Source organism: Caretta caretta, chromosome 4 (genome assembly GCF_965140235.1).
Source record: "Caretta caretta isolate rCarCar2 chromosome 4, rCarCar1.hap1, whole genome shotgun sequence".
NCBI lineage: Eukaryota > Metazoa > Chordata > Testudines > Cheloniidae > Caretta > Caretta caretta.
In genome coordinates, this window is record NC_134209.1 from 54,904,335 (window position 1) to 54,931,733 (window position 27,399).

The window sequence follows — 27,399 nt, forward strand, 5'->3', positions numbered from 1 at the left end:
TTCACAATGTGTTATACGCTACATGAAACCTTGAGCTGTAGTTTGGGGGAAATAGCAGCTTACCTGATCACTTGTGATTTTCCAGTTTTCAGAAAGTGACTGCAGTTACATCAGTGAAATACTTTGCAATGTTGCATTTGTTTTCTTAGATTCCAAGAAAAAGAAAAACACGACATAGTACAAACCCTCCGCTAGAATGCCATGTTGGTTGGGTAATGGATTCCAGAGATCACAGGCCAAGAACATCTTCTGTGAGGTAGTAATTTTTATCATGGAATAATTTTGCTGTGATTTATTCAGTGCATAGAGCCTGTGGAATAGTTATTGGTGAGAAGTATGTGAATATGCAAAATGTATTTACAAATGAAGAGGACTGGTGGACAGAAGGAATACAGCAAGAAAGGAAAAAGGGATTGGGGAAAGAAAAGTGAGAATAAAATACAAAAGAATATCAAGGAAACAGTGAAGAGAGAATACAAGGAGACATATCAGCCGTTAGTCCCAGGTGCAGCACTGCCCCCTTAATTGGGCCAACAGGGAGCACCTGTTTGGACACAGGGGAGCTGGACCTACTTCAGTTTTAGGGCCAGCTACCCTATGACATACCTCTCCCCCTTTTCAGGAAAAAACTGCCTCTTTCACAGGCAGAATTTTTCCCTTGGCTGTGAGGCGACATCTGGACTGCTCTCACCCCTAACCCAAACCAAAAAAAAATTCCATATAAACTCATTCATATGCACCTGAATTTCCCAAGTTCTGCACAGTCCTTAATGCCAGTGTTACAATTCATATCTTCAAGACTAATCACAGTCTATATAGACCCTCATTTTCTTCTCCAGGGTTTCAAAGTCTCTGCATGCAGTCTGTAATTCTCCAAGGCTCACTGACTATCAAGATCGGGTGACCTTTTTCCTTGTAAGTGTCCTGATCTTCCACAGTCAGGGCTCTTTCTCTCAGGGCTGGTCTACACTACCACTTAAGTTGATGTAACTTCTGTGCTCAGGGGTGTGAAAAAGACATCCCCCTGAACAACATAAGTTACATCGACCTAAGCGCTGTCCACACCAGTGCTGTGTTGGTGGGAGACACTCTCACACAGACATAGCTTCTGCGTTCTTGCAGAGGTGAAGTAATTACGCCAACGGGAGAGTGCTCTCTTGTCAGCATAGCACGTCTTCACCAGACTTGCTACAGTAGCACAGCTGCATCAGTGCAGCTCTGCTGCTGCAGCAGTCTAGTATAGACTTGCCCTCACTGAACTATATGTAGCTCTCATTCTGCAGCCTCCAGTACTTCTGATCTCCAGCCCTCGTGATGGGAGCCATAAAACAGGTGTCCTATTTCCCTTTCCCCAAGGGGCCAGTATTTGCATCCTGGCCTGCTGCTGATGTGCTGTCTGGGTCTCCACTGTATCCCACTGAGTTCAAAGCTCTGTCTGGATGCCCACTGTACCCCCTTGAACTCACAGCTCTGCCATCAGCCTCTGTTTCCTGGCCTCCTTGTCTGACTGAAGCTTGGCTAAAGTCCTGCTTCAGCATTAAGCACAGCTGTTTCCCGCTGTCTGTCTACACCTTAATTGGACTAATTCCTGTTCAGTTCTATCAACTAATCAATAATCTTCTGCTAGGAGGTACTTATATCCTCTAGCTCTTGTTGTTATCTTTTTAGGTGACCCAGCAAGCTCTGAAGGTGGTCAAGGGTTTCCTCTTGACCCACCCCGCCATCCCTACTTCAGCTTCCAGCTCCCTCCACTCCTTTCGCAATTGACCCATGGTAGGGTTGCCAGGTGTCCAGTTTTCAACCGGAACACCCAGTCGAAAAGGGACCCTGGTGGCTCCAGTCAGTACCACTGACCGGGCCACTAAAAGTCCAGTTGGTAGCACCTGCAGGCTCCCTACCCAGCTTGATGCAGCTCCAGGAAGTGGTGACATATATCCCTTAGGCTCCTAGGCATAGGGGCAGGCACAGGGGCTCCGCAGTTCCCATTGGCCAGGAACAGCAGCCAATGGGAGCTGTGGGGGCGGCACCTGAAGACAGGGGCAGTTGCAGAGCCCCCTGGCCAGCTGTCTGCATAGGAGCCATCTGAGGTAAGCACCTCCTGGAGCCTGCTCCCCAACCTCGAGCCCCTTCTTGCACCCAAACTCCCTCCTGGAGCTCACACCCCCGCAGCTCCTCCCACACCCCAACCCTATGCCCTAGCCCAGAGCCCCCTCCTGCACTCCGAACCCCTCGGCCCCAGCCTGGAGCCCCCTCCTGCACCCTGAGCTCTTCATCCCCGACCCCGGCCCCACCCCAGAGCCTGCACCCCAACCACAGCCCGCACACCCCTGCATCCCAAACGTCACGGCTGCAGCCCAGTGAAAATGAGTGAGTGAGCAAGGGTGGGGGAGAGCGAGTGACAGTGAGTGGGGGGTGGGGCCTTGGAAAAGGTGCAGGGTCAGGGGTGGGGCAGGGGTGTTCAGTTTTCTGTGATTAGAAAGTTGGCAACCCTAATCCTTGGTCCTCCCTGTCGTAGGCTGCTGTTCTGCTTTCCCTTGCTTTTTGCATATAGATCTGTATTTAGTTTTGTGCCATTGGCATCCTAGATTTCTCCCTGTGCACTTCATCTCAAAGTTTGGTGATCCTTTTTTTTTTTTTTTTTTGGTGGGAGTCGGAGGACATGTCTTGGGGCCAATGCAAATGTGGTGGTGGCCATTTGGTAACTATGCTGTTCTAACAGCTTTGGGAGTAGTTAATGCAAGATGACTGACAATTCTTTACGTTAAGCCTGAAAAGATGTAGTGTTTGTGCAATAACACAAACATTTTTTGTTTCAACAGCAGTTCAAATGCTTCGCCTTCAGAAGGTGCTCCAAAGGCAGGAAGTTATGGGTGTACTCCTCACTCACTTCCCAAGTTCCAGCATCCTTCTCATGAACTTCTAAAGGAAAATGGCTTTACACAACAAGTGTACCACAAATATCGTCGAAGGTGCCTCGTTGGTAAGATGCCAAACGTGTTCTCTGAAATTTTACCTGGCAATAATCAGCTATTATATAATACTATTTTTCCACATTTATTTTTTCTTTGCCTGCTTTTTATATAGTAAACCAAGTATTCTTAAGAAAAATGTCTATATGATTATTTGGTGCCCACTTTAATTTTGCTTGGAAAGACATTCCAAATTATCTTCAATAGATTTTGTGAGCATGTTTATTTTCCGTATAACTTTGATCACATAAGCACCTATTTGTTGTAAAAGAAAGTAATTTGAGGCAATCTATATACAATTGGTTGCTTTTCTTTTAAATTCAGTGGCAGTTTGGGCGGGGGGGGAACGTTTATACATTTTACATCAGTTCTTTGCTGCATCACTGTGAAAAATTCATGTCAGTGGTTAAACTTCTGTGTAAAAAAATTTGTTAGGCTGTGAGTTTGCTTATTTTTTTAAGTGACTATTTTGAACAACTGATCTTATAAATATCAGCTTGACAGGTAATATCTAACTGATTTAGGTGAATTTAGAAATTTCATTCAAATTGACTTAACTAGAATTGTTTTGAACTGCTTTTTGGGGAGAGTTTAAATTTACACCATCTGAGCTTTTATTGAATATTCGACTAATATAAAATCAGTTTTTTTTCCAACAGCTTATATTTGAGATGGTATATTTATATAGTTAAAACTAGCTGTTTTGTCACTGATTTTGTATTTTTTTTTCTTCAGAGAGAAAACGGTTGGGAATTGGCCAATCCCAGGAAATGAATACACTCTTTCGTTTCTGGTCCTTTTTTCTCAGAGATCACTTTAACAAGAAAATGTACGAGGAATTCAGACAGCTTGCTCTAGATGATGCAAAAGAACACTACAGGTATTACATTTATTCTGTAAGTTATGACTAATATGGGTTTCTTTCTACCTTTCATTTTAAGAAGTGGGGTCCATGTGTTCAGACTAACTTCAAAGAACCTGAACTTTTTATAGTATCCATTTGACTCTTCGTAGCATTTTCAAAATTAGTCTTCACAAGTTTCTCTAATAACAAACGCTGTTTTAGCAAATTAGAAAAGTGTAAACAATCAAATAGTAATGCTGCTGTAGATGACATTAGATATGCCATGATGTCAAATCCCCTATTATTGATCATTAGACTCTATGAAACAAAATAAATTTTATTCAAATTTGGGTATTGTGTGAATTGTAAGCCAACCTAATTATTTAACCTCTTGGTTAATTACAATTAGTGAAAATTTATTTCTTCTCCTCCAGGAGTACTGTTAACATAATAAAGAAAATTGCCACTGTATGGTTTTAATACCTTTGTTTCCTCCCAGTTCTGAGCTGTCTGTGTGCTGGTGTGATCACCCCAGTATAAATTAGAGTACCCTAAGGGTTTCTATAAGTTTTATATTGGATGCCAGTGGCACTAGAGGCTGACATGGCAACTGGGAATTAGCAGGGTAGAAGAGCCCCACCCATGTTTCCTTTTTTTCTGGTCACACGTTCTTTGCCAGAGGTACGGAGGTCTTGCTATTCTGGCTCTGCACAACAGAAGAATTCTCTTTTGTGGGAGTGATCGCCCTGTGGCCATCAACACCTTTGACTTGTCATTGCTATGATTCAAAACATATGTCGTCTTAATCTGGAAAAGATCAAAAGTTTCATTTTCATGAAATTGTCTTCATTTCATATTCTAAAAATCCTGTCTAATGCCTCGCAAGCCACAAAATCATGGGTAGAAGTAAAACTGTTAAGGAACACCCCTGCATTTATCATAGATCCGAGCATTCTGTGGGTATAGAAAGGTCTGTCCCCTAGCACATCCTCATTACGTTCTGTTTTGAAACACTTACATTGTTTTCTATTTTTTTTATATTATACTTTCAGTGTACAGTAGGTTAAAGTGTAGGTAAACCAATGACATCCTAAGCCTTGGTAAACTTGGGTCTTTGTCATGGTACAAGTGGAAAGGTAATCGCTTTTCACATTATTCACTACAGCAGTAGTCCTTTAATGGACCAACATGCCCAAAGCCAAAAATGCCTTGGAGATCTGGGCATTCACCTGACAGCTGTCTGCTTTTTGTACTCTTTCCACCCTAAGTCTGAAGTGAGAGGGATAGGAATCTCAAGGCTCTTTAGAAAAGGAGGGAACAGCTAAGTCTGACCAAAAACTCCTTGAGTCATCAATACCAACGTCTGATCTAAGTCATAACAATGAAATCCATTAATTTGTCTGTTACCTGATGTTGAATACATTCCCTTGGGTGATATCTGTGTAATCTTTTCTCTATGGTATCCTCTTTGCTGCTATCATCAAGGCTCAAGAAAAAGTAGGCCCTCAAGTGATTCAAGGAGCAAAAGAAAAGCTGATTGAATTTCCTCTCTCTATGCATTATTTCAATCTAGACAGGATTTGGACTCTTCTGGAAAATATCATTTTTCTGGTGTGATGGTCCCATCTAGATCATGTTTTGCTGGAGATTTCCTTTGCACTATCAATTCTGTCTTCATTAAAATGGACATTCACAGTTTAGGTTGTGGGATACTCATCTGGGCCTGTTGGTTATTCAAGACCTTTGAAGACTAATGGAGGTCATATGGCACACAACTTTTGGGCCTGTAAATTGCTCTCTGAATGTTGCTCCTCTGATCAAATGTAAGTTGGGACAAGTTCTCACAGGTAACATAGTGGTAATGTACTGTTAAAATCCCAGAAGTATTTGGTCTTCTGTTTTTATATCAAGAGGCAATAAGTCTTTGGGAATGGTTTATATCAGATAAAAATGTCTTCCTCATTGGTGCCTCTGACCAGTCACACTGCCCAATAAGTCACAGAATCATAGGCCACCATGAGCAGAAGTTTGGTAGCCAAGTAAATCTTTGAAAGGGTCATCCAGTGATGGATCTTTTTGCTATCAGATACAACACCAGAAGTAATTAAACTCTGCTAGGTCCTTGGCTGCTCTTAAATTTGGTGACAGATGTCTCTGATGTATGGGGAGTTAGGTGTAATGTACACCCACCACAATTTAGTGTAATTCCCAAGTTCTTCAAAATATTTGGCAGAAGAAGGAACATGCAATCCTAGAATATTGTATGGAATGTTGCTAGCTCACTCTCAATGTTATAGTAGGGCATTAGAATGCTAGTATGATTCCTATTCCTCAGTCTCTGAATTCAGAGGATTGTGTTGGGAAATGGAAACAGCACATCCAGAGCTTATATGTGAAAATCTGTAAGTCTCCATGCTCTCCAAAATCCTATTTATTGTCTGTCAGACCATGATTTTAAAATGCCAGCAGTGTGGAGAGACACTCGGCCCTACTGTGTGCTTACGAAATGAAGATAAGTACTGTTTCCTAGCTATCCTCGAGCCTGAATGAGATCAGCTGTTGGATGAAGAACAACTGACTGAAGCAAAACTGGACAAGTAGATGATGCTAATGAGGAGAGTGAAGTGTTCTGAGGAACTACTTAATGCCTTACCAGTCAGCGAGAGGCTTTCCCATCATCAAATTGGTATGAGTCTTGGTGAACTTGCTGATGCTGGTTACCCAAATAGTAACAACCAGAATGAACTGCTTCTGCCTACTGTTGTCCAGGACACTCCACCTCATCTTGATTTATGAATTGTGGGCCACAGCAACCTGTACATTGAAGTCCAGTCTCTTCCTGTATCACCGTGTATCTGGGAATGAAACTGCAGATGCTAAGTAAACTGCAGTTGTTCCTGAACACAGCAGCCTGCCTACTGAGCAACACAAGCTGACAAGAACACATCCATCTGGTGTGTTGGTCACTTCACTGAGTGCTCATTTATCAGTCAGGTTTTAAGGTTCTGGCTTTAAATAACCAAGGCCTGGTGCATGTGCTCTCTTCCTCCCTCTGACCCTGACATAACTGCAAGGATGATGGAACTCTCCACACTCCCTTTTAAAGGATCTAAAATGACTATAAACCCTACAGGTCCTAAAGAAAAAATGCAAAACACATTTCTTTGCTCTTTCACATAATAAAGATAAGAGAAAAAGAAAAACACATCCCTCCTATTCCTGGAAATGGAGAGAGAAGAGAGAGTATAACAAAATAGACTGTCAGTTTGTTTTTTTATAAAGTTAAGTGTTCAGATACTTTGATACTTAGGACAGTTTAGTGAGTTAGTGATCTTTATACTTACGGCATGTTTTCACTCTGCAGGTAATGCACAATTGCATGATGATAGTTTTTGTGGTATAAGCAGTTTCTTGGCTCATTCTTTCCATGTAGCTTAACAGTCAAAAGTTCATTTTTCCATTTGTTCTAACAGTGGTCTTCATATTTTTTGCAGTGCTTAGACTTGGTATAATACTGAAGGTAGGATGTAGGATCTGATCACGCTAGTTGTGATTTACCCATGAAAGATTTTTTCCCCTGCGCATGATAGTGCTTCATCCAAATCCTTTAATGTAGTATATAATATTCCTTCACATCTGTAATTGGAAAGTATTACATCAACACTAATCCTCACAATAAGGTAGGTAGAGTAAGTATTACCCATTTCACTGAATGTGAGGAATGAGGTAGAGATGCTGCTGCTGCTTAGATTCATAGATTTTTTTTAAGGCCAGAGGGAACCATTTGGTTCATCTAGTCTGACCTCCTGCATAACACGGACCTAGAATTTCACCAAGTGACTTCTGGATCTGGTTCATAACTTCTGCTTAAGGTAGACTATATTTAAAAAAAAAAAAAAGAGCGATAACTTGCCCACGGCTATATAGGGAGTCAGAAAAAGAACAAACTTGTTAGTTCAGTACTCAGACTACTAAAAAAACAGAAAATATTCCAATAATATTTCTCTGGTATAACTTACTTAAAACTAGGATTTTGAGTTTAGATAGATTTCTCTGGATTTGGGAGAAGTGAAGATGTACAAAACAGCAGTTCAGTGGTTTCAAGGAACTTGTCTGACACGCTGTCTTAATTTTTTAGACTGTAAGCAAGAAGGCAGAGACTATTTGTCTAGTATCAGTGACGGGTATATTGTTGGAACTTAATAAACGATTACACTGTATTTCAAGGGAGTGTGTCATGGCAGGTTTGAGTGCAAAATCTTGTTGAAAATGTCTCCAAGTAATGAAGGAGTAAAGAAAATCTGAGGTCCTTGCTTAGCATCTACAGATTCCATATGTTTGACTTCTCCAGAAGCTCAAGGAGTCAAGTGACTGACGTGTTAAGAGTGGAGATTATTCCACAAAGCGCTTGGTTCAAAGTGGAGGAGAATGTGTAGAGAATGAAGTGAACCAGCTCATGGCATCTTTAAAGTATTCTGCCCGTTTCCTCACTGCAAAGTTAAAAATATGCATCGACAGGAAAACAAAGCATCAATCTGTCTTCCACTTGGATGCACACACAATTGTTGTGGGAGCTGACGGACCATCTGAGATCCATTGTCAGTAATACGTTTTTATAAGAGCTGTTCTTTTGTTTGACTCCTTGAATATTTACAACATTGAGAAAAATTTAGAAGTAAAAATGGATGGAGGGAACGAAGGGATTAGATGGGTAGGAAAGAAATTTAAACCATGGTACTTAATTTTTACTCAAGTATAGAGGGGAAGGACAGAACTCCAATAACATTTACATCCCTTGAGGAAGTGTAATATGAATTTAGACTATTTCTTTAAATCATTATTCTCTGTTTGCAGGTATGGATTGGAATGCTTGTTTAGATTTTACAGCTATGGTTTGGAAAAAAAATTCAGACAAGAGATCTTCAAGGACTTCCAAGAAGAAACAAAAAAAGACTATGAATCTGGTAATTCCCATTTCTTAAGGCTCTCTAAAGATAGGGGGAATTGTGAGAAATTACCTATTTACAGTTAGGTACTTAATACTACTTTTTTATAACTTGTAAAACTGACAATGATCTTTTTTGCTATTAGGTCAGCTTTATGGATTAGAAAAGTTTTGGGCTTATCTGAAATACTCTCAATCCAAAACTCCACCCATTGACCCCAAACTGCAGGAATACCTTTGTAACTTTAAGAGACTGGAGGACTTCAGAGTTGATGTGAGTTTGTAAGCTCTGTTAAAGCATTCAGTGTTCTATTGCTAAAGGAACACTATCAGGTTAATTTAGGGTTTGTGGAAACACAATTCTGCAAATCTTAAAAATTGATATGTTTTCATTATTTTTTTTACATTTAAATAAAATAGTTTCGTTTAGATTTGTTAATTTTGTAATGTTTGCAGCATAGTACAAGAAGCCAGAATGTGAAGCTAAACAAAATTGAAACCAATTAATCCATTTTCACTGTCTAGGATGAGTGAAATGCCAACACTAAATAGAACTAATGGGGAAAAATAGATTTAGAAAATGTTCAATTTAATAAACTTAAACTAATAAGTAAGGACATTTTTGTTTTTAATTACCTGACTGTATCTGTAATTAGTGCTCTTAGTGTAGGTAATCTCTCAACAGCTAGTTATAAGAATACAGTAAGTCAATAATGTCCACTGAGCAGTTGTCACTGAACTGCACTGACAGCCATCACACTTACTATTTAGTGTTTACTGACTTCAGTTGCTGTTTGTGAGTCTGTCCCCTGGTATAAAGGAAGACTGTGCTTTTTCATGTAATGTTAGTTTTCCATAAATGGCTGGGCATTAAGACTGTGATGTTGGGTAGCCAATTAATGTTCCTGTAGGTGCTGTGTGCTCCCAACTCAGTGATTTGGGGGTAGGTGATGGTGCTCAGTGCACAGGGTGGGGACCTTATGAACCACCAGACCATTAGTGTGTGACCATTTTGTTTAATTCATGTTTCTCTTAACAGTTAGCACATATTTTGTTGTGGGTTATTCTTTTCATGCTTGAGTTTTTTTTTAAAATGCCAGGACAGTCAAATACCTATCTTGAAATTCAATTAGACTATATAATCTTTGGGGGCATGGATGTTGTCTATAAAGAACCTAGAACACTACTGAGTTTAAGAGTTAAAGATTTTTTCATAACAATGGCACTAAGTTTTAGTGGGTTAGTCTTCTTACGTTTTAAACATGTCATTCTAGTTGGATCTTCCACAATGAAAGTAAAAGTAGTAATATCCATACTTGTAGAAAAAATACTAAACTGGTTAAATTAATGTTTTCAGCCTCCTCTTAGTGAAATATCTGGGAGAAAAAGACCTTCAGCTTCAGTAGGTGAGGAGAGTGGTTGGCATAGACATCAGCCTACATCCTCTTCTAAGACTCTAATTGCTTCTGAAACCACAGCTGACAATCAGTTTCAGATCCCAGTAAACTTTCATGATGGGAATACTGCGCAGGAATCAATTGACAAGTTAAGCAAGAACAGTGCTGCCACAAAATCAACAGAAGGTGACATATCTGAAAAATAGACTTAAGACAAGTTAGTGCTCTTGAGGTCAACTTTTACATCAATATTTTAGTTCAGAAATTTTCAGGGGGAACTGTTCTAATGCTTGATTAAAAAACAAATGTGTGGGAAGACAAAGGATTGCATTTTCTCTTTCACAAGTAAGTTCAAAAACATTTCCCATGGTCGGGGGTGGCTGGTTCTGAGATCATCAAAGGGTTTCTAGGAAAATGTCTATGGTTTCAGTATTGCTTTCCTTGAGCTATTGTTTACAAAAATGGCATTCTTATACTATATGCAAAAACTATTTTGGGGATGCCTTACATTTTAGCTCATACTTCTTAAAGAAGATACTACATATCCATGTTACTTACTGAGCTTTCTTCACCTAATTTCCCCATTATGAATTATTAATTGTACGTATCAAAGCCAAAAGAGTGTATATTTTTTTAAATTACAGAAAGGATCTAAGTTTGTAGGCTCCTTCTTACATATATAACTATAAAAAAAATTTGCTTTTTTGTAAAAAGTAAAAGCACCTTTACGGATGTGAAGCTGTACGGAACTGTGCGCGCTTCTGGATTCTATTTAATTATTTTGCTTTCTATTTTTTATTTCAGGATCTCCATAGTTAGTGTTTTGTTAGGTGTGGAGTTTTCTGAGTGGACATCAGCAGGTTTAGTTTTAAGGAAGTGTTCAACACTTGTTTTTATATGATTGTGAGCAGAAGGGGAAAGTGGGTATGTTGATTTATGTACTGTCCTAAATTCACTAAATATCTGCAGTTTTTGCAGGTTGCTAAAATAGCAAATAACATTCAAATCATCCTCAGTTTCATAGGGTTCTTGTTTTTTCATTTCTCTCTATTTCATGGTTATAAAGTGTGCTACGAGAGGTATAGCAGATCAATTTTTTTAAAGATTTTAATTTCAACTCAAATATTTAGTTTTACTTTTGAGACAAATTTAAAAATTAAAGTATGCATTCTAAATTTGTTTTTCTATTTCAGAATGTATGTAAATGAAGTTATAATTTAAAATTCTGCTAGCTATAAGACTAAATGAGATTTCAACAAACTGGTCAAGACATTAGTTTCATTAAATGTAAACAATTCAAATAAACATTCATTTTTAGTGTTGGGATACGAGTAAAATCACGAGTTTTGTCACCTGTAATTACTTACTAACTTCATTTATTTTGATTTAAAGATTTAGTAGAACTGAGGAAATGACTTCTTTCTAAGGTAGGTGGGAAGATAGGAATGAGTTATTTTTTGCTATACTTGTTAACTGCCAAACAGCCTTCAGTTAACTTTATAACTAGAAGTAATGTCTAACACTGATGCCTTAATACTGGGAGGGAGGTGTCCTAAATGACTCAACATCCAAAGAATGAGTTTTAAATTTGTAGTGGATTTTAGAAGTTGATGCAACTTCAAGTCCATTAAAATTTCAGTCAAGTTAGCTTGCGAATCTGAATAGAACAATTATGAACACACACGCACTTGTAAATGAGTATATAGCAGTGGCCTTCCTAGTAGTTAGATTAATTTCAATACAAAATTGAGCCTTTTAGAAGTAACTTATTTTAAAAGGAAAATAGGAACTAACATAATAGGAATTGATACAAATGAACATTTTAAATAGCATCTTTTCAACATACTAGTCATATATCTCATACCTATGTTTGATCCATGCCTCTTTCTATCCATGAAAATGATGCAAATGTAAATTTGGATTGAAACTGTATATACAAGTAATAGACTTTGAATATTTAGCATTCAGTGTGTGTAATTTGTCATATATCTTTGCAAATTTTATAAAAATATCAAAAACCCCAATTGTGTTGTTTGTGATCTGTAAAATTATACATGAAAACCTTGTTTAAAGCTAAGATTGTAGACTTATATCAACTTTACTTTTATAGGTGAGTGAAGGTATTTGTTATGAAATTTAATCTTGTTAAAATTAGGAATGGCTTGATTCTCCAATTCATAACCAGTTTTCTGCAGTTTTGATAGAATCATTTTCATATCATCCTGTTTTTGGTTTAAAACAGAGGCAGGTAACATGCTAAACATGGCCCTAAGCAGAAGACTTTGATATGGATTAGCTTCTTCTTTTTCCCTCAAAAACAAATACAACTCCCTCCTGCAACCATCTATAATTGCAGCACCATATCTCTCCCTATAACTCCTTCTGAGTGTCCAGTATATACACCGTCACCAGTATCAGATAATACCCAACATTGGGAATAATTCTTAGTTGAAATGTATTGCATATATTTTAGTGGAATTCCATGATTTAAAGTTACTTTTTCCTGGAGAAAATGTGTGAATGGTAAGAAAGCACTGTTGCAGAAGTGGATATGACTTTTTATAAGTAGCAAGCAGTACACCTACTTTTCTTGAGGTGGAAGATGTAGCTTACTGTCTTCAACACGAGATTGACTGACTGTGTAACTTGGAGTATGGTATGTTTATAAAATTCCTAAAAATGTAGGAATCCAAGTAGTTAAATTGTTTGGACAAATGTGCTATTTTTTTTACAAATCCCCGTTGTAAATAATCTTACAGTTTAGTATACATACCTGGGATCTGCCATCTCTTGAATTTCTGATCTTTCCAGCTCTTAGAATATTGTGAGTTGACTGAATCATATATAGTTGATGAAAAGCTTCAAACTCTGCCTCTTCATTTGAAAGAAAAGTTTCTCAAACTAATTCAACAGCAATCTGCCTTTCAGTCTAGATGTTAGCTTTTGGCTCATGCTGCTGCTTGGGGCTTAATGCTGTAATTAAGCTAGCCCAAAATGCATACTTAGCTCAATTTGCAGCACTTCTTTTCAAAGAACTATTCCTGCTTGATTCTGTGCACTGAGTGGAAGCCTTTGAAGTTGTTGCAGCTCTGATGTACAAAATCAATAACTTTTAAAACTCCAGTTTACTATTTAATATTTAGGTAGTGACGTAAGTTTCTCTAGTGCTGTACAGAACTAATTCAGTCACTGCCCAAAGGCCTTCCGTTTATATTAGACAAGTGCAGGAAATGATATTACGCAGTAGGGATAAGGAAAAGAACAAATAAGAAAAAAAATGCGGGGAGGGGGGATATTGATATCTAAAATTTCTTTTAAACATTTTTTTGTGAATGTGGCAACGGTAAAATAGATGTGCAAAGTCAGGCAAAGGGGAGTAGGTTTTAAAGGGAGGATTTTAAAGTAGAGACAGACACCTTCTGCAAAAGAAGCAGTGACTCAGAAAAAGATTTGGGGGTCATGGTGAATAATCAGCTGAACATGAGCTCCCAGTCTGATTCTGTGGCTACTGCACAGCCCTCAGATGCATCAGCTGTAATCTTGAGTAGGAGAAGTGGCTATTTTACCTCTGTATTTGGCACTGCTGCTACCACTGCTAGAATACTGTATCCAGTTCTGATGTCCACAATTCAAGAAGGATGTGGGTAAATTAGAGCGGATTCAGAGAGAAAAGTCATGAAAATGATTAAAGGATTAAAAAACATACCTCAGGGGTTGTCTACATTACCCACAGGATCGACGGGCAGCAATCGATCCAGCAAGAGTCTCTTTATTGCATCCAATCTTGACGTGATAAACTGACCACCGAGCGCTCTCCCGACTCCAGTACTCCACCGGAGCGAGAGGCACAGGCGGAGTTGATGGGGCAGCATCAGCTGTCAACTCACCGCAGTGAAGACACCGCGGTGAGCAGATCTAAGTACGTCGACTTCAGCTATGTTGTTCATGTTATCCACTAGCTGAAGTTGCGTAACTTAGATCGATTTCCCCCACCCCACCCCTCATTGTAGGCCAGGCCTTAGTGATAGACTCAAAGAGCTCAATCTGTTTGTCTTAAAGAGAAGGTTAAGAGGTAACTTGATTGCAATCTAAGTACCTACATTGGGGGCAAATATTTAATGGGCTCTTCAGTCTAGCAAAGAAAGGTGTAAAATGTTCCAATGTGGCTGGAAGTTGAAGCAAGGTGTAAATTATTAACAGCGAGAGTAATTAACTACTGAAACAATTTACCAAGGATTGTGATTGATTCTCCATCACTGGCACTTTTAAAATCAAGAATGGATGTTTTTCTAAAAGATGCTCTAGGAATTATATTGGGGAAGTTCTATAGGGTGTGTTACACAGGTCAGATTAGTTCATCACAATGGTCCCTTCTGTCATAGGACTCTATGAAAAGGAAAAGGTTATTCCAGTCAAAAGGCAGTTTGAAAAGAGCACCAGGATCCAAGTGGGAGGGGTTAAAGGAGTATCTAGGCAAGAAGAGTGACTATAGGTCCTGAGATGGGAAGTTAATTAAAGAGGAATGCAAGCGTAGTGTTGGAACAGCACTTTGAAAATGAGGATGAAGAATTTAAACTTTATGCAGAAAAACAATCAAGGGTTTTGAGGAAGCAGGAAACTAGAACTCTTTTAGCATCTTGTAAAATTGTAGATATGTTTTGTTTTTCCTGGGAAGTTTTTACTTGGCTTACTTTGAGCAGCATCAGTTTCAAAGATCCCATTCCCTGCATAGAACGGAGCTGTAATGGCATGTTGAATAGAATGAGTTGGATAAGGAGTTAAAATGTGGGCCATCTATAATCAAATGATGGATGCATGGAGGGTACAAGGGCTTTTAACTCAGTAGTGATTGAATTAATTCAAACGTATACCCTAGGCCCAAATTCACAGCTGGAGAAAAAACTTTAGTCATAGAATCATAGAATATCAGGGTTGGAAGGGACCTCAGGAGGTCATCTAGTCCAACCCCCTGCTCAAAAGCAGGACCAATCCCCAATTAAATCATCCCAGCCAGGGCTTTGTCAAGCCTGACCTTAAAAACTTCTAAGGAAGGAGATTCCACCACCTCCCTAGGCAACGCATTCCAGTGTTTCACCACCCTCCTAGTGAAAAGGTTTTTCCTAATATCCACCCTAAACCTCCCCCCCTGCAACTTGAGACCATTACTCCTTGTCCTGTCCTCTTCTACCACTGAGAATAGTCTAGAACCATCCTCTCTGGAACCACCTCTCGGGTAGTTGAAAGCAGCTATCAAATCCCCCCTCATTCTTCTCTTCTGCAGACTAAACAATCCCAGTTCCCTCAGCCTCTCCTCATAAGTCATGTGTTCCAGACCCCTAATCATTTTTGTTGCCCTTCGCTGGACTCTTTCCAATTTATCCACATCCTTCTTGTAGTGTGGGGCCCAAAACTGGACACAGTACTCCAGATGAGGCCTCACCAATGTCGAATAGAGGGGGACGATCACGTCCCTCGATCTGCTCGCTATGCCCTTACTTATACATCCCAAAATGCCATTGGTCTTCTTGGCAACAAGGGCACACTGCTGACTCATATCCAGCTTCTCGTCCACTGTCACCCCTAGGTCCTTTTCCGCAGAACTGCTGCCTAGCCATTCGGTCCCTAGTCTGTAGCTGTGCATTGGGTTCTTCCGTCCTAAGTGCAGGACCCTGCACTTATCCTTATTGAACCTCATCAGATTTCTTTTGGCCCAATCCTCCAATTTGTCTAGGTCCCTCTGTATCCTATCCCTGCCCTCCAGCGTATCTACCACTCCTCCCAGTTTAGTATCATCCGCAAATTTGCTGAGTGCAATCCACACCATCCTCCAGATCATTTATGAAGATATTGAACAAAACCGGTTGGGGTTGGTCCTGGGGGACCCCACTTGACACCAGCTGCCAACTAGACATGGAGCCATTGATCGCTACCCGTTCAGCCCGACAATCTAGCCAACTTTCTACCCACCTTATAGTGCATTCATCCAGCCCGTACTTCTTTAACTTGCTGACAAGAATACTGTGGGAGACCGTGTCAAAAGCTTTGCTAAAGTCAAGAAACAATACATCCACTGCTTTCCCTTCATCCACAGAATCAGTAATCTCATCATAGAAGGCGATTAGATTAGTCAGGCATGGCCTTCCCTTGGTGAATCCATGCTGACCGTTCCTGATCACTTTCCTCTCATGTAAGTGCTTCAGGATTGATTCTTTGAGGACCTGCTCCATGATTTTTCCAGGGACTGAAGTGAGGCTGACTGGCCTGTAGTTCCCAGGATCCTCCTCCTTCCCTTTTTTAAAGATTGGCACTACATTAGCCTTTTTCCAGTCATCCGGGACTTCCCCCGTTCGCCACGAGTTTTCAAAGATAATGGCCAATGGCTCTGCAATCACAGCCGCCAGTTCCTTTAGCACTCTCGGATGCAACTCGTCCAGCCCCATGGACTTGTGCACGTCCAGCTTTTCTAAATAGTCCCGAACCACCTCTTTCTCCACAGAGGGCTGGCCATCTATTCCCCATGTTGTGATGCCCAGCGCAGCAGTCTGGGAGCTGACCTTGTTCGTGAAGACAGAGGCAAAAAAAGCATTGAGTACATTAGCTTTTTCCACATCCTCTGTCACTAGGTTGCCTCCCTCATTCAGTAAGGGGCCCACACTTTCCTTGGCTTTCTTCTTGTTGCCAACATACCTGAAGAAACCTTTCTTGTTACTCTTAACATCTCTCGCTAGCTGTAGCTCCAGGTGCGATTTGGCCCTCCTGATTTCATTCCTACATGCCCGAGCAATATTTTTATACTCTTCTCTGGTCATATGTCCAATCTTCCACTTCTTGTAAGCTTCTTTTTTATGTTTAAGATCCGCTAGTCATTTAGTCCAGCAGTGAATTTGGCCCATCATGGAGAAACTCGTTGTGAAATTTGTTAGAAGTATTAAAAAACTCATTTAAAAAATTAGCTCATTCCAGTGCCTGCATGAATGTTGTTCAGAAGACATGTAAAACATTTTGGGATGGGAAAGAGACAGTTGGAACAGCATTGCTGTTTGATAAACAAAGGAGGCTAATGTTCTGCACAGAGTGAGAGCAAAGAGTAAATCTGCAAATCAAGCCTCAAGTGTAGTCTTTAAATCTTAATTTTCGCATGTGCCTTGGATCAGAAATTTTCAGCTGCACATGCACACCCTAGCTATTCTCAGGCCCCATACAAAGGGCATTAAGGGCTATGACAGATGAACCAGATCCAGTTCTTTTTCAACCATCTGTGCCTGAGACAGAGCGTTCAGTAGTGCTCACTTGCTTTGCTAGGTGTTTATTGAATCTTTACTTAGGACTACTAGAGATTAAATGGACTAAGTTTTATTTTTAATAGGTTTAGTTTAGTTTAGTTAAAGGGGGCAAAAGTTTCGGGACGCTGTACCCTCTCTCCTTTACTGAAGACCTTTTTTCCTAGGGGTATGCCTAAATTCCCAGGATGTAATTATTGCCTCAGTTGGTAGGAGTCCATCCCAGTTAGTGATGGCCACTTGCACCATATCCACTGTTTGGAGGATACTTATGTGCTTTCTAAGTGCAAGATTTGCTTGGGATTCAAGAGTCATTCAAGAGTCATTACAGGACAGACAGGGACTCCCTCCAACCTGTATCAGATCCAAGCCCAGATACCCTACTGTATATCAGTTTAAGTGACCTCAACACACTGTCTAGTTCCGCAGCTCGATCACCTTCTTGACTATTGTGCAAAAGAGATTTGTGGTTCCCTGGTACCCATGTGAACTGTCAGATAATCTGCTCCTCCACCTGTATCTATGCCCGCCCCCTTTTCTGGATTGTCCAGAAGACAACAGCTCTTCTGATTCAAAATATTCTATCCAAGGTTGTTCATCTACTTCAGCCTGATTGTCCTGGAGCTTTTTCCTCAAGGGACACTTCAAGACTCAAGGATAGTAACACTCACAGCTATCATACCATCTCTAGATCCTAGGGATTGGTTCACAACCCTCAAACTACAAGATACATATTTTCATATTGTGATCCATCCTTCTCACAAGAGGTTTCTGTGATCTGTCATCAGTCAAAAGCACTTTCAGTATTGAGTGCTTTCCTTCAGGCTCTCTACTGCCCCCGGGATGTTTGCAAAGGTTATGGCAATTGTCGCCACTCTGCTTCATTGCTGGGAAGTCATAGTCTTCCCTTACTTCAATGACTGACTGCTTAAAGGATGCTCTTGCATTGAGGTCCAGGTTGCCATCAAGAGAGCTTCAGCTCTGTTCATCATGCTAGGACTTCAATTCAACATTGAAAAGTCCTCTTTTATGTGCTCAGCAAATACAACATCCAGAGCTTACCTACTGGAAGACAGATTTCTTATTCTGACACATTTGATTACACGTGTCCCATTGAGCCTTTGCAGCTCCTCAGTCACATGGTGGCATCTGTCTTCATTGTGCTACATTCCCACTTACACTTCTGCTATTTCCAGGCTTGGCTCAGGACATTTATACCCCAACAGAGACAGTTTGAAAGGTGCTCTCCATTCCTCAGCATGTGCTAAAATCCACAGAAGGTCTGCTGAGGAGTCCCTTTCAACTATCCATTTCCTGACATCCCATAGCTTCAGATGCCTCCCTTTTAGGATGGTGAACTCCCCTACAGGACCATACTGTTGAGGGCAGATGGTCTGACCACAATCTACTCTCCATATCAACTTGCTGATGCTCATGGCAATCAAATATGCTTGCTTCTAAATTTATTATAGGGCTATCTAACCTGTTTCCAAATATCAAGGAACTCATCCCAACCTGGGATTTGAACTTAATTGTCACCTCTATGATGAAGCTTCCCTTTGAAACTCTGGCTGTGTCTTCACTTTTACACCTATCCCTGAAAACCATTTTTTTTTTTGTGGCTATATCATTTCTGGTTGGAGAGTTGGTAAGTTAAGTACTTGGATGGCTGACCACCACCCTCCATGCTCTTTTCTTTAAAGACAAGGTATCCCTCTGCCCACATCCTGGGTTCTTACCTAACATCACACCAGACTATTCATCTTCTGGTTTTTCACCCTAAACCTCATCCAGAACCTTCACACCTTGAATATTTGGAGGACTTTAGCTTTCTGTTTGGACAGGACTAGAGCTATTTGATTTTTCCTCCCCCCCCCGGCTCCCATTTTGGACACGGTTAAAGGTACACCTGTGTCCACAGAGTCTAAAGGGGTTTCCAGTTATATTCTGTCCCGCTACAAATTGCTGGTGTCCGACAGCCTGCGAGCAAAAACTTTTACTAACCTTTCTGTAGCTGTTGTTCTTCGAGATGTATTGCACGTGTCCATTCCAATGCAGGTGTGTGCGTGTCCTGAGCACAGTTGGTAGACTTTTTCCCTGAGTGGCATCTGTCAGGTCAGCTCCAGCACCCTCTGGTGCCACATGTTCAGAGCTGGTATAAACAGCCTTGCCAACCCTGCACCCCCTCAGTTTCCTCTTACCCTCTGACTCCGATAAGAGGGGAAGGAAGGTGGGTTTTGGAATGGACATGTGCAACACATCTCAAAAAATAGTTACAGAAAGGTTAGTAACTGGTTCTTCTTCAAATGCTTGCACATGTCTATTCCAATGTAGGTGACTCTCAAGCAGTTGCACAGGAAGTGGGCACAGAGTTCAGGAACAAGCTGACTGCAAGACTATGGGGCCGAAGTTGGCATTCTCTCTGGCTTGCTGGGTGATGGCATAGGACATTGAGAACACGTGCACTGAAGACCAGGTTGCTGCCCTGAAGATGTTCTGAATGGGACTTGTGCTAAGAAAGCAGACTAGGAGGCCTGTGATCTTGTAGAATGAGCTGTCAGGTTTGCCTGCCAGTTTGTAGCATGCGTGAATTCATGATGTAATCCAGGATGAGATTCTCTGGGCGGAGATGGGAAGGCCTTTTATCCTCTCTGCTATTGCTGTGAACAGCGGGGTTGATCTGCAAAATGGCTTGGTTCTTTGTATATAAATGCCAGGGCACATCTAACATCAAGGAGTGTAGAGGTTGCCCCTCCCTATTTGTACGTGGCTTTGGGAAGACAACTGGTAGGTTGCTTAACTGCAATGGAATTGCAAAACTACTTTTGGGAGGAATTCCGGATGAAGGCACAGCTGCACCTTATCCTTAAAGAAGATTGTATATGGGGGCTCCAATGTGAGGGCACAGATCTCCGAAACCCTTCTGCCCGAGGTGGTGACCACTAAGAAAGCTGCTTTCCAGGAGAGGTGCATCAACGAGCACATTGCCAGCAGCTCGAACGGGGAACCCATAAGCTTTGACAGGATGAGGTTTAGATCCCAGGGAGGAACAGGCTCTCTAAAGTGGGGGAATAACCTCTCCAGGGCTTTAAGAAAACAGATTACCATCTTCTGTGAAAAAACAGACTGGCTGTCGAGCCAGGGATGGAAGGCCGATACCATTGCTAGGTGGACTTTGGCTGAAGAAATAGCTAGATCCTGTTTCAGATGCAAAAAATATTCCAATATAAATTGCCATGGGGATTGGGCAGAACTCCACCTTGGCAGGACTAGAGGGAGAATCACTTCCATTTTGCAAGATAAGTGGTCCTGGTGGAGGGTTTTCTACTGTCTAGAAGAACTCTACAGACTTGCTCTGAGCAAGCTTGCTCCTTGGGATTCAGCCATGGAGTTTCCAGGCCATCAGATTAAGAGGGTGGAGCAGCTGCCCATGGTCTCAGGAGATCAGATCTGGGTGTAGCGGAAGCAGGAGCAGGGTTTCCATCGAGAGGCCTAACAGGGTTGTGAACCAATGCTGCCTGTGCCATGCTAGGGCTATGAGACTGACCCGTGCCCAATCCTGCTTGATCTTCATTAGAACCTTGTGTATCATTGGGATAGGAGGAAAAGCATAATATAGGTGATCTGCCCATGATAGCAGGAAGGCGTCTGTAAGAGACCCTGCGCTGTAGCCTTGCAGGGAACAGAACTGGTGGAAAATTGATATGTGGAACTTTGCATCCTTTTAAATTGAGGGCAGCATACCAAGTGCCCGGATCCAGAGAGGGAATGATGGAAGCCAGGGAGACCATCCAGAACTTAAAGTTTGAGATAGTAGTTGAGATGACACAGTTTTAGGATAGGTCTGAGACCATCCTTGACTTTCAGTATTAGGAAATAATGGGAATAAAATTTCTTTCCTCTTAAGTGACATGGAACCTCTATTATGGCTCCCACCTGAAGGAGGGATTGGATGACTTCTTCCAACAGTTGCTTGTGAGAAGGGTCCCTGAAGAGGAATGGGGTGGAGGGGGGAAGGTGGGGTAGACAGAAACTGGAGGGTGCATCCCACTTCTATTATGCTGAGGTACCCAACAGTCTGAAGTAATGCAAGTCCAGGCATCAAAGAAGTGGGACAGGCAGCTTGAAAACACAGAATCCAATATTGCGGGGATTGAAATGCGATGTGCTGCAGGCAGTGCAGGGCTTGAAGCCCGGTGACTGAGGCATGCCCCACCACCAGAAGTGGACGAACCTTGCTAACTAAGCACAAAGGAGTCCAGCAACCATCACTACTATAACTATATACACTGGAAAAGAAATAATGGGAAAACCACTTGGAAATTTGCCTGAAGCAACAAGGAGGTGTTCCAGCAATAATCAGGCAGTAAGAAGGAACTGAGGGGATGCAGGGTCAGGGAGGCCCTTTATAATGATGCTATGAGTGTGTGACACCAGAGGGCACTGGAGCAGACTCTATGGATACCATTGGGGAAAAAATTCTGGCAACTATGCATGGGGTGTACATGCATGCATGCACACACTTCCATTGGAATGGACATGTGCAAGCACTTGAAGAATTATAGCTTTCCACAAGATGTCTGTTTCTTTTGCCCCATTGAATGGCATCCCTATTGCAGAAATCTGCCACAAACCTCCCCATGTTCAAAATACTATGCTTTGGAGTGGATGCTACATTTGGGTCTGCTATTCTTCAGTCAGTTTTAATCATATTCCACATGCTTTTCTCCCTGGATGACATAATACGGTGCACCATGGATACCATTGTCACAAGAGGTAGGAAACTCACTTCACAAAATGGCAGTCTGCAGGTTCTTTAATTACAGTAGGCTAAATAGCAATCTGAGTTAAGTTTCCAAGATGTCAATGTTTCCTTTTACATTTCCCAATTATTGTATGCCTGCAGTGGTTTGTTAGAGTTGTTCAATGAAAAACATACTAAACACTTTTTTTTAAGAGCTATGAATTTGATACCTTTTAAGAAGTTTCCAATGTTAATCACTTTGAACAGAATGGATCTAACTGTTCTTACACCTATTATATCTATTGAAGTACATGAAGTTGCACTAATGCAACAGAGCACTGTCCACTGATGGTAGTATAGGATGTATAATCCCCTATTGACAAATAGAAAGTCTTAAATTTTGCTTTCAGGAATTGGGTATCTTTCTGCCCTAGTGGGACCATTATGTAGTTTTTAGGTTACCACTTTTAGCTTGTAAGTTTTTGAAATGTTTCTCCTGTTTCACCATGTATTGCAGTGTGAACTCTTGCAGCTTTAAAAACTGAACTGAATCTAGTTCACTATATATAAATTTTTAAAAAGGCAAAAGTTTTAGTATCTGTACACATGTTGTATTCTGCAACAGGAAAAAAACTAAACCGCATCAATCTGCTTGTGTATAGGCAACATGTTAAATAGCAAGAGTGAGAGCTGTACTGTATACAAGAGACTAGCTGAACTGTTTTTACCACTGTGCAGGGTTAGACAATGCGGACAAACATCCTACAGCATCCACTCCTGGAGCCAAATCTACTGAATCACTGGTGCAAGAAATCACAGGGTTTTCCACATGGGTAATGGACTCTACTGGGGTGTGATTTCTAAAGTCTAACAGACTGCATTAATTGGTCTGTTAACATTAAATGTTAGTTATCAGGGTCTATATGGACTAATTTATGTGCAGCATGTAGGTGCTCTTTAGAAACAGGAGAGACAACTTGCAGTTGTTACACAGGAGGTCTGCCTGTGCCAGGGTGGCTACAGTCAAGGCTTCTCTAGATGGTGGGGGTAATGTGGCTTGCTTCAGCAGTATTTGCAAAATGAAATGCTGTAAGTGAAAAGTACAAACCATTCTATTGTATCCTCTCGTACACCACTAACAATTTTATTCAGATGACTTTTTTGGCATGACAAACTGTACAAGCATTGCCAAAGTGGTTTTAAAAAAAACAAACTTGAGGTACCTGTCAGAGGTCTGATCCACCTACCATTGGGTTACACAATTTAAGCCTACCCAGTTCTAGATACAAGTTAATTGAAACTCTCATTCATGTAAGGTCTGAATTATAGGCCAGTAATTTTGGTGCCTAAAGAAATGATTAGGGGACTTCCCTATAATGTAAACATGGATTTACTGACTAAAGTCAGGGATGCAGTTTTTTTAAGTAAGATGAATAGTGCTAATGTACCTTATGACAAGTCTAGAGCTCTAGTCAAGTGAAAAAGGGGAAAAAATCCAAGAGCCATGAAAGTTACTGTAATACAACTGGTGTTTAACAGCCACTAACTTAAAAAAAAAAATCTGCAGTTGTCTTTGGTGTGATAAATTACTAACTTTTGATGTTTGTTTATGTTAAGGCCTCTGATCAAGTGAGTTTAAGGGAGAGTTTTTAGGAGCAGAATTCAATTTAAGGGGTTTATGTATTCTCAATTGTATAGTAATAAAGTTTGATGGAATTTGCTACACTACTTACTTGCATTTTAAACAAATTGACTGCACTACCCCAACGGGCTTCTGCAAATGATTTGTAGAGTAGTTTGCCAGCACTAGCATGGTCCAAACCCACACCTTGAGTGCAGATGCTATGAACTCCCTTTAACACTTCTGTATTAGGCATAGACAGAAGCTTTAACAGCATCTTGTTTTGTAACTTGTCTTGAAGAGTGCTATAGCAAGTTGTCTGGATTAGCATGAACTCTACTCCCTCTGAGTAGCCCTACTGAATGCTATTTGTGATTGTAAAATACACTAGTAGTTAGAACAACGGACTTACCTACAGAACACAAGTTGCTCATTTCTTTCAAACAGACTGCATAATTTTAATTATTGGAGTGGGAAAAAGTTGTAAGTGGGGCTTACAACTGTGGAATGGAAGGTTAAGTGATTTCTAATTTCTACAAGGAACAAGTATCACACAAAAAATGGGAAGTGAGACTTAAACGTACTCACATCCACCCTTTGCATGGTTTAGAGTTGTCCTGCAATGTTGGACAAAAGGACCCTGCTCATGTATAAGGTTCTGGTAGACACAGTAAAGTAACTGATTAGGGTTTACTTATTCCCTTAATAGGGTCTACTAGTGCCACATAAATCAGTAAAGCAAGACAAGCTTTCATAAAATTCATTCCAATTAAATGTTTAGTTTTGATGCAACTTGCCCCTGACTGGATAACAAAGAACCATGCACTTCATATGCTGAAAGAAGGGATTAAAAACAATGAAATTTCTTAAACTGATCGTTCAGGTATTTCAGCTAATAGTGGACATATCTTGTTAACTTAGTGGGTATTATACCAATTCCCTGGAATGCTTCAGTGTTATGTGTCAGTTTATATTCTTGAACCATAATGCATTATAGTTCACACATTTATTTAAACCAAAGTTTACCTGAATAAATCTTATTTAAGATTCCTCATAAATGAGGGTATAATAGTTTTATTCAATGGCAGTGCAAAAATATTTAATGCCCTAGGTTTTTTTCCCCAAATATTCTAATGTAGTGACTAACAGCTTACACATAAAATCTGACAGCACATTTGGTATTGTACATGCTTTATTAAAATGGTACTTGTATTTACAGTATCTGCAGAAACAATCCCTCCCAAGTCTTGCAGTCAGACACCCACCCAGAGATGCACACACCCTCACTACAGCATTGTGAAGGCTAGGCTCCCAAAAATTAGGCAGCTCCTGGGGGTGGGGGAGCATGGTGGGGTGGTTTAATTATTTAAAAAGAAGCATGAGGGAATGCATTTGGCCATCACAATGCTAATTAAGTTTATGTATATTAACATATGGCAGTAACACTGAGTAGTCCTTTTCCATTCTATATACAGAATGACATCAAGGTTTGCAAGTCAACAGAACATTCTAACTTCAGTCTCCATGGTGCTTATTGTGACTTTGAAACCACATAGTGGGGGCTTTCCCTTAAAACAATTCAAGTCTATTTAAGTGAAATAAGGCACAATTAATATTGATTTGATTTAGGGGAAGGGTAAAAGGCAGGCTTCAGCTGATAGTTGTAAAGAAATTAGTTTTGCCAGATCCTTTTGAGAGAGAGAGGTCACTAGTACGTCCTTCAAATCTGCAAAGATGTCTCTCAAGGAAACTGAAGTTTTTCTGCCAGGGCTACTTCTGCCCACATACAAATTTGGAAATTCACATTTTAACACCAGTTTCAGTGGCCCAGACTTTAGTATTGATGTACATGAGTAAATATTTTTAATGCAGGAGAAAACATGTGAAACAAAACTGAATGCTTTCATTTTCTTAAACTTAGAGCCTGTAAGTATGGACTATGTGAAGGCTTCATCTTACTGATAAAAAGGAATAGGGTTTTTTTTAAACCTTTTACATCCCTGGCCCCTCTTCATAAATGAAGCCTTATCACACATTACAAATAAACTGCAACAAAAAATTTGGCAGCACAAATGATGCCTAGTATTCAAATCTTCATTGTGTGTTTTTTTTGTACAAAACCTGTTGAATGATTTTTGCAGCAGATGAATTGTACCCAAAGATGCAAGACATTGTGATGGGGGAATAAGAGGTTTCAGTTCTGAAGGCCCCGACTTTGGTTTTTGCAAAGTTCAATCCTGTTTAGTGTGATCCTTGATATCCTCCTCATCTGTATATTCTGATGGTTCTTCTCCTGGTTTTAGGAGTCTACCTACGTAGTCATATTTTTCTGGAAAAGATGTGTGTCAATTACAATCAAATTCAGTTATTTCCACTAAATCTCTTTCCTGTAACTAATGTGCATTACAGATCAGGGTTTTTTTTTTCCCCTTTCATGCTAAGGTTCTGATTCCACATCACTGCAATCAAAGGAATTTTAAAAACTGACTGACAGCAAGATCAGGCCCTGAAATATCTTTATAGGGATTTTCCACTTGTCTGTTCTTTGACCACTCTTTCCCACAATGAATCAATGGTTAGGTGAAAATTCTATCCTTGTACCCTTTGCAACCCTGTTGATTTTAGTGTGGTTTGAAAATTTTGACTTAAAAGTTGCATTATTTTCATCAGGAGCTGAAAGACAAAACAGATCAGTACTACACCCAAACAAGAAAGATTAAAACAGAATCTACCCTGATCATCATATGACTAAGGTGCCATATTCTATTAGTCAGTCACTCAGAGCTGTTATGTCAGTGGAGTGAAATTCTTTAACACATCAAGTCTGAAACATGACATTTTCTATTTAGCTATTTATAAAAACAAAAGTAATTAAAAATACATATATGGGCACTATTAAAATGCCTTCTAGAGCTGAAACTCAGTAAGTCAGAATTCCTTTTCCAAGAAGATAAAAATATTGCCACGACTTCTGTACAGTGAGCAAGAAACATCTTTTAAAAAGCCCCCCACCCATTTGTTATTTTGACAGATTCAGTAGTATAAGTAAACAATTATGTTTTGCTAGTTTAAAAAGTTACCTTTAAATTGCATTTCCCATTCTCTAACACTTTCCATTTGTACAGCATTTAAGTCCGATAGGTCGTCATATTCATCTCTGAGTGCATCTTTATCTAGACAGAAAGTTGCTAGTCCCCTGGAGGCATCTCTGCCAGCAAATATTCCATATGGACCCTCTGAAAATAGAAAACAAAATAGATATTTTCGAAGTTTATTTATAGTGATTGACCTCAACACTTGAGTAAGATGCATGAGGCAGAAACAGTAAAGCAAACAAGACTTCCCAACAACTCCTCCAGAAATATGGGATGATGTAAACAGCAGTATTGTAATGTTGAGAAGCATTTAGTGGCACTGCAGCTCCACACTGGGCATCACTATGAGATGGACAGGGAAGGCTGACAAGAAAAGCAAAGGCAGGAAAAAATAAATATTTTACACAGGTATCTGACAAGACCAAATCACAAGTCAAACTCATCTTATGTGAGTCATTTCAAGTGCTTCTGCAGTCTGAGGGTGAAGGCACAGGAGAACAGAAT

General features: G+C 40.3%; 2 protein-coding genes across 3 annotated transcripts in view; one reads left to right on the forward strand and one right to left on the reverse strand.

The window, feature by feature from the left end:
• Positions 1-12,179, forward strand: part of LARP1B (La ribonucleoprotein 1B) — a 103,402-nt gene extending 91,223 nt beyond the window's left edge. For both annotated transcript variants that reach the window (XM_048847303.2, XM_048847304.2), the window contains 6 exons: positions 150-256; positions 2,820-2,980; positions 3,705-3,849; positions 8,668-8,777; positions 8,905-9,032; positions 10,116-12,179. In XM_048847303.2, coding sequence (XP_048703260.2) covers positions 150-256; positions 2,820-2,980; positions 3,705-3,849; positions 8,668-8,777; positions 8,905-9,032; positions 10,116-10,361 — 897 coding nt within the window. In that variant the 3' untranslated portion in view covers positions 10,362-12,179. The remainder of the gene's footprint in view (positions 1-149; positions 257-2,819; positions 2,981-3,704; positions 3,850-8,667; positions 8,778-8,904; positions 9,033-10,115) is intronic.
• Positions 12,180-24,974: 12,795 nt separating this feature from the next.
• Positions 24,975-27,399, reverse strand: part of PGRMC2 (progesterone receptor membrane component 2) — a 31,690-nt gene continuing 29,265 nt past the window's right edge. Inside the window, exons 2-3 of the mRNA XM_048847322.2 lie at positions 26,881-27,036; positions 24,975-26,129 (exon numbers count right to left, since the gene is read on the reverse strand). Coding sequence (XP_048703279.2) covers positions 26,032-26,129; positions 26,881-27,036 — 254 coding nt within the window. The 3' untranslated portion in view covers positions 24,975-26,031. The remainder of the gene's footprint in view (positions 26,130-26,880; positions 27,037-27,399) is intronic.